This window comes from Ochotona curzoniae, unplaced genomic scaffold (genome assembly GCF_017591425.1).
Source record: "Ochotona curzoniae isolate NIBS_2020 unplaced genomic scaffold, NIBS_Ocur_1.0 contig_883, whole genome shotgun sequence".
NCBI lineage: Eukaryota > Metazoa > Chordata > Mammalia > Lagomorpha > Ochotonidae > Ochotona > Ochotona curzoniae.
Genome location: NW_024466599.1, coordinates 39,556,179 through 39,563,041, shown reverse-complemented (window position 1 = coordinate 39,563,041; position 6,863 = coordinate 39,556,179). Strand labels below are relative to the sequence as shown.

Sequence of the window (6,863 nt, the reverse complement as noted above, 5' to 3'; positions counted from 1 at the left end):
TTCAGTCATCCTTAATTGCGTTAGAATGGACAGAGGACGTATTTACAACTGAACATTCAAGATTCTGTATCCAAAGTTGGCAGGATGTGTCCAAGTTTTATCATTATTAGATTTAATATACAACTCAGCCCACAAACTTGAGAATTGTATTCCAAATGGGCGTACATAGGCATGTGTACATGCGATGTAGCAAATGAAGGGGAGGACGTTCACTCCACCAAGCTCTGTGAGCAGCTCCCGGGCGAGGCCATCAGGAATAACAGCTGAGACTTTGCCTCCTCTGCAGCCATGTGTGACTTCTGCTAATATTTATATTTTACTAAAAGGCCTCCATTTCCCTTTCATTCTGCAGACACTCCTTAGGCAGGAGCTGGGAGTGGGGTGGGGGTGGAGAGGGTAAAGTGTGAGCGAATAACTCATTTCCCAGTTAATTTTATTAAGAATTTATAGCACTGTTTAGAAAGTTTTAAGACAACCATAAATTTTATTAGGAATATTTTATTAAGCCCTCCATTTAATTAATAAAAGACCTCTATAACTTCTGAAAATGTCAGAGCTAGTAATTATGTTAACCAGTGTAGTTTTTTTCCCCCTCTAGAGACCAAAGCTTTGTAATGATTTGAAATAGAAAAGTAGTAAAGAAACCCCCGGTTTTCTCTGAGCTTTTGCACGGTCGGGTCGGAACAGAGTGGCTGGGGTGTTTTCCCTGCAATGGTTGCTGAACCTGTGCTGACCTCTCTCTGACTTCTGAACTGAACCCAGACATTCTTTGTTTTCTGAAGGAAAATGCAGCAAACAAGCTTCCCTGCCCTTACAGCCTCGATTGCCCTAGGGCACTTGATTAACGTCCTGCTGGGTCCTCTCCCTGCACCCCTTTGCACATGCCCTAACCAGGTCTCTCTCTGTAACAGACCTCTGGATAGTTTATTTCACTTTTCTCACAGTCATTCATTAGCTGTGACTTCTTGGTACCTTTCTCGCAGCACATCCAGGCTCTTATCTCTAACATTCCTCTATTATCTCTACTAGATTTCAAATCTATTTTCTTTAAGCTGTCTTTCCCTCCTCTTATTTCTGTTTTTTTGAAATGCAAATGCTAATGTGGGAGTGAGCCGGGGAGGTTGGATGTTCTGGAAGTTCGCACGCCAAGCTTCCACACCGCAGGACCATCTAAAAAGCAATCACAACATTTTTAAAGGCGCCTTTTAAAGTTAGGTGGCAGATGAGAAACTCTTATCATTCTGTGAACACAGCTGCCAAACTCATTGATTAACAGGCTTGTGTTTATTCTGGGCTGGCAAATACACACACATTTCACCTTAAGAGATGCCTCTGTAATTTCACAGGGTTTTGGAGCTGACTCATCAGTGTGAACTTTGGGGACAAAAGCTTAATTCAGGATATAGGCCTCTCCAAAGGCAGGGCTCCTCATGGAACAGAAAGTTCCACAGGGAGCTCACCTGAGAGCAGAGCCACAGCCCCCAGGAGTGTGGCTGCATTCAATGCCTTGGCTAGGGGGGGTCCTGCGGGCACTCAGGCCCTTTCTTTCTTTTCTTTTCTTTTCTTTCTTTTTTTTTTTTTTGTCCCCTCTTTTCCCTTTTGGAAAAGTGCCCCAGGATGGGAAGTGCCAGGAGCCTTCATCACTTCAAGATTGTGCAGAATAAAAGCTCTGAGGCCTTAAAAAAAAAAAAGTGCAGAGTGCAGGCATTGGGTGGGTGTTGACCCACACCAAGCATGGCTACCCTGTCAGACCTTCCTGACCAGGACACCTTGGGCTGCCACCTCACTTATTCTTTGTAATAGATGATTAATTGTTGCCCTCGCTGACGGAGGTTTTTCTTCCTCTTCTTCTTTTATGGCTACTATATTGCAACTCTAGACATCCCCAGTGCCATTTCTCCAGGCAAGCCCCAACTATAATAACTGTTTGCTAATTGTAAAATCCTTATCCCGAATGAGGTTTGGGCAAACAATTTGTACTACTGTAATTACATTGTAAAAGTGCTTCAGCCCCTGGATCGTCTAGAATTAATTGTCTAAGGGCCTGGGAGTAGCATTAGGTTCACAGCTATGAATGAATCCTAGAGAAGGCACTTTTCAACACTAGTGAGTTCATTCTCAGCTCTCAAACTCCAACCGTCCCATTCTTGCACATCTGTGTGTATGTCATCTTACCACGTTCTCAACATGATATGATACACATGCTTTGCACGCCCGTTATCCCTACCATTTTGAAGATGTAGGTGGTAGGACAAGAGTGGCTTATCATGTTTGTGATTAATCTCTGCTGAAACACACACACACACACACACGAAATAATTTACTGGGAACTGGGAAGCTACAGGACAAAGACTTGTATCCTGTTGTGCAAAGTAGGTTCTGTACATATAAAAGCTGACCTTTTCCAAATGCGAAAGTGCGGAGGATACGCCCACCTGAAAAGCCCTGTGCTGTTCAAGATCACGGCCACTTCAGTGCACTTCGCAGCAAATTTACCTCACTCAAATGACACTTACATATTTCCCTCGCAGTTCATTTAAGGGCAGTTGTCCTAGTCGTGCCCACGTCAGTGTTTAGCTTGACCGCCCCCCCCCCCGCCCCCTGTTGCCCTCAGGCGCGGGGAGTCGGGCTGGCCTGCAGCTCCGACGGCGCGCACCTCCCCGCGAGGAGCCGTCGGAAGGCGCTCAGGTGGTGGTGGTAACCGGCTGGGGTTCGAGGACTCGCGGGCTGCCAGCCCAGCTCAGTCCTCGCCCCAATGGGAAAAGGTGTGTGCTGCTCGGCCCAGCCAGCGCCACTCCCCAGGGATCAAATAGAAATCACCCCCGCTACCCCCACCCTCAGACCGGGTAGGTTCAATCTCGGCCTGGAATTCAACTTCCAAGTTCTTTGCGTGAAGAGAGCTTGGGTGGGGGTGTCAGGCGTCGCTGTTTCACCTGGCTGCACCCCCGGCCGAGCAAGGCGAGGCATCGGGGAGTTGGTGTCTGCAAACGACTCACAAGCATGTGATGTAAAAAGTAAGAGACCCTAAAACTTGAATGTGAAAGACAAAAGAAGAATAAAGGTGCTGCGTCTGAGGGGGCTCGCGGGGAAACTAAGTCCAGTGATGAGGGATTCTGGGGGACAATTGAGAGCAGACAAAAACAAAAAGAGTCGTCCTTCTTCCCAGGCGAGGCGCAGCTGAAAATTCTGGGTGGACTGCGCCGGTCCAGCCTTCCAGACGCACAACGCCGAGAGGGCTGGGGCGAGGGGCGAGGGGCGAGGGGCGGGTGCCGGGCCGGCCGCTGCCAGGCTCCAGGGCTCGGCCTGCTGGAAACGCTGCCCTCTCGGGGCCGCCGGGGCCGAGGCGTCGGGAAGCCCAGACGTGCCGCCCGGGGAGGCCCCCGCGCGCTCGCTCCGGGGGTCCGGCTGCAGACCCCTGTCCTGACGCTCGCCCAGGGTGGCCGCAGCCGCAAGCCCACCACTCAGCACAAACAGTGGTGGTGGTGGTGTGTGTGTAGGGGGGTCCTAGCTTGACTTGGCCGCGGACACCCGACCCTTCCCAGGCCAGCTACGCGGGAAGGGAGCCCTCTACTCGGGAAAGTCTTGCCCCCGTTCCCCCTCTCAGCAAGCCCTCCCCGCCACGGCCCCTGCCCCCGGCTTGGGGGGCCTCGGGGCGGGCCGGGGGTGGGACCGCGCGCGCCGGCGGCGGCCGGAGGGGAGGCAGCCTTTTGGCCATCTCCAGGGCGGGAAGCCGGGGAGGGGAAGGCTGGGGGGGGGGGCGGGGCGGGGGTCGGCGGTTTGGCATTCCCGGCAGATCGAAGCTCCCTGCTGATCGATTATTTGATAATTGATTTTCCCCGCAGCCAATGCGCGGCCGCCTGGGCGGGGGCTCCTGCTGATTGGCCGAGCCCTCCTCCGCCGCTGCCCACCGAGATTTGGGTGAGCTCATTTTCCAGGCAAGCGCAGGGGGAGTTTTGTGCGAGCTTTCAGCTGGAGGGAGGAGGAGGAGGAGGGTGGGGGCGGACGGGATCGTCGCGGAGCCGAGCCGGCCGCGAGCCCCGCTCCGGGACGGGAGGGAGGGCTGCCCGGCGCCGGGCGAGCCGCTGCGGCCGAGCCTTCTCCGCCGAGCCCGGCGGGCAGGCAACACACTGGAAAAATCACACCATTCCGTAGAACCATAAAGGGGCAGCCTCAGAGTGCGACAATAAAGCCGAAGGGGGGATTAAGGCCAGAGAATAGGTATTTGAAGGGCGGGGGGGAAAGTTGCAAGCAGCGGTTGCGAGCTTCCGAGTTGGGGTACCGGGCCGCTTTTGTCTGAAACCTCGAATCCCTAAAGTGGATTGTGTTTTTCCTCAGGCCCTGCGAGGGTTTTTATTATTATTATTATTATTATTATTTTCTTTTTTTTTTTTTTTCCTCAAGCCGGGTTGGGAAGTGGAAAAGACCAGGGCAGGGAAGGAGTCTGGAGCGCGGGCGAAGGGGCAAGGCGTCACCGGGGAAGGAGCTGGGGGCGCGGGGGGCCCCCTCCAGGCCCGCGCGAGGCCGAGGCCGGAGCCCCCTGGGCGCCTCCAAGACAAAAGGCGGCGGCGGCGGCGGCTGCCCGAGCCCCAGCGCGCCCAGGGCGCACGGCCGCCTGGCCCGCCTGGCCCGCCTAGCCCGCCTAGCCCGCCTCGCCCGCCTAGCCCGCCTCGCCCGCCTCGCCCGGCGCCGCTCGCAGGCAGAGCGGCCCTCTCCCGCGGGCGCCCGGGCCCCAGCTCCGCCCGCCGGGTCCGGGCTGTCCCGAGCCCGCGTCGGGTTTCGCTTTCCGGCCGGTCATAAATAGCTCGGTGTTTGTAAACAGGCGCTGGGGGGACACATTGCCGGCGCCCGAGCTCATTGTTCCCTCCCTGCCTCTCTCACTTGGCGCTGGACGCCGGGGTTTGGGGGGCTGCCGGCGTGTGGGGGGGAGGTGGGGAGAGAGACGTGGGGGCGTCCGGATCCACAGTGACAAAAAATGCAAGCCTTTCCTTTCCCTCCCCCCCGCCCCGGCCGGGCGTCCGCCTCTGACGGCACAAAAACTCTGCAGCCCGAGCCAGCGCCGGCCCGCGTTCCCCCGGACTCGGCGGCAGAGCCTCACCCAGCCCCGGCTGCCGTCTCGCTCCCGGTTGGACTTTTTTCTCCTCAGGGTGGCGGAGGGCCGGGGGGGAGGGGGAGGGGAGAGGAGGGGAGACTCGATCCTGAGGAGCCGGCACTTTGTGCATCGCCCTCCGGCCCCCCGAGAAGCACTGGCAGAACCCCCCCCCTCCTCCCGCCCCCAATTATTTCGAGGAAAAGTCGTGAAGTCTGAGGCGCGGAGCTCTGTGCAAAAATAACTGCCGCTGCCGCCCGCCCCGCGTCGTCGTTGTCGTCGATTCCCAATTTATTTCCAGAGAGTCGGGTTGGAGATAGAGGGAGAGTCTTGGAGGGGGGGTGGGGGGAGAGGAAGAGAAGGATGCGGGGAAATGAAGGCGGCGGCGGGGAGCTGCGGGCCGCGCCGGGGTGCGTGTGCGGCGGGTGTGCGGCGGCGGCGCCCGGGTGTGCGATTTCAGGGAGCGCCTCAGCGCCTCCCCAGTGTGGCCAGAGCTCGCCTCGCGCACCCACCCCTGCCGAGCAGCCTACTTGCTGCAGCCCAATGCATTGTGTAAGACGCGACCTGTTATGGCCACCACTACTTCCGGGTTCTAGCATTCTGGTCGGAATCCACCTCTCCGCCTGTGCAACACACACTTTACACACGCACGGGGACTGCAAGCGGGCAGCGTCGACCGTGGCTCCTTTAAGACAAACTCAGACAGACATTTTTTTTTTTTAACCCTCCTTCTCTAATCTCCCTCCAGTGCAGCAGTTGCAAAGGGGGAGAGAGAGAGAGAGAGAGAGAGAGAGAGAGAGAGAGAGAGAGAGAGAGAGAGGGGGGGGGAGAGAGAGGAGAGAGAGAAGAGAGAGCGGAGAGGGAGAGAGAAAGAGAAAGAGCGAGCGAGCGAGAGAAGAGAGAAACTGATTAGGAATTAAGACTGATTCAAGGGAAGCGAGCGCTAGGGCTTTGTGCATTTGAATATTAACATTTGAGGTGTTCTGACCAGAAGACAGAGCGGATGATCATTCATTCACCACGTTGACAACCTCGCCTGTGATTGACAGCTGGAGTGGCAGAAAGCCATGAGATTTGGTAGTTGGGTCTGAGGGGCGCTCTTTTTTTTTTTTTTTTCTTTTAAACTGATTTTTGGGGGAGAGAAGATCTGCGCTTTTTTTCTTTTTCTTTTTTTTTTTTCCTTCTTTTTTCGCCTCCCCCCCCCCCCTTGCTGTCTTGGAAACGGAGCGCTTTTATGCTCAGTGACTCGGGCGGTTTGCTTCAGGTCCCGTAGACCGAAGATCTGGGACCAGGAGCTCACGTTGCTGGAGACGTTCAGGGATTTTTCGACGTGCTTTTTTTTTTTTTCGGGGGAGTTTGCATATTTTTTTCTTTTCACACTGGCCTTAAAGAGGATATATTAGAAGTTCAAGTAGGAAGGGAGCCAGAGAGGCCGATGGCGCAAAGGGTACGTATTAAAAACAATTGTGGAACTCAAATGTGAGATTAAATTGAAACGTGGCTGAAAGACACTGCTAAAAAGTTTCCTTTTTGCTCTTTCTTTTTGAATGGGGCTCCTAAAGCCTTGTCCTAAAACGAGGGGGTTTATTCAATGCATTTGGAGACTTGTGTTTGTTATTTGTAGTTGTTAATGCAAGTAACCAAGTTTTTTAGATTCCTAACCAGCAGCTATATAAATAAAAACACAAGCTGGAGAAATCATCTGTTCTTTTTTTTTTTTTTTTAAGCTAGATATCTAATTTGAATGTCCAAGATTCAGAAGTTTAAAAGCTGTGTT

General features: G+C 54.3%; 1 protein-coding gene across 4 annotated transcripts in view; it reads left to right on the top strand.

Moving 5' to 3' along the window:
• The first annotated feature begins 5,967 nt into the window (after window positions 1-5,967).
• Window positions 5,968-6,863, top strand: part of MEIS1 (Meis homeobox 1) — a 142,061-nt gene continuing 141,165 nt past the window's right edge. For all 4 annotated transcript variants that reach the window (XM_040993308.1, XM_040993310.1, XM_040993309.1 and 1 more), the window contains exon 1: window positions 5,968-6,533. In XM_040993308.1, the coding sequence (XP_040849242.1) occupies window positions 6,522-6,533 (12 nt within the window). In that variant the 5' untranslated portion in view covers window positions 5,968-6,521. The remainder of the gene's footprint in view (window positions 6,534-6,863) is intronic.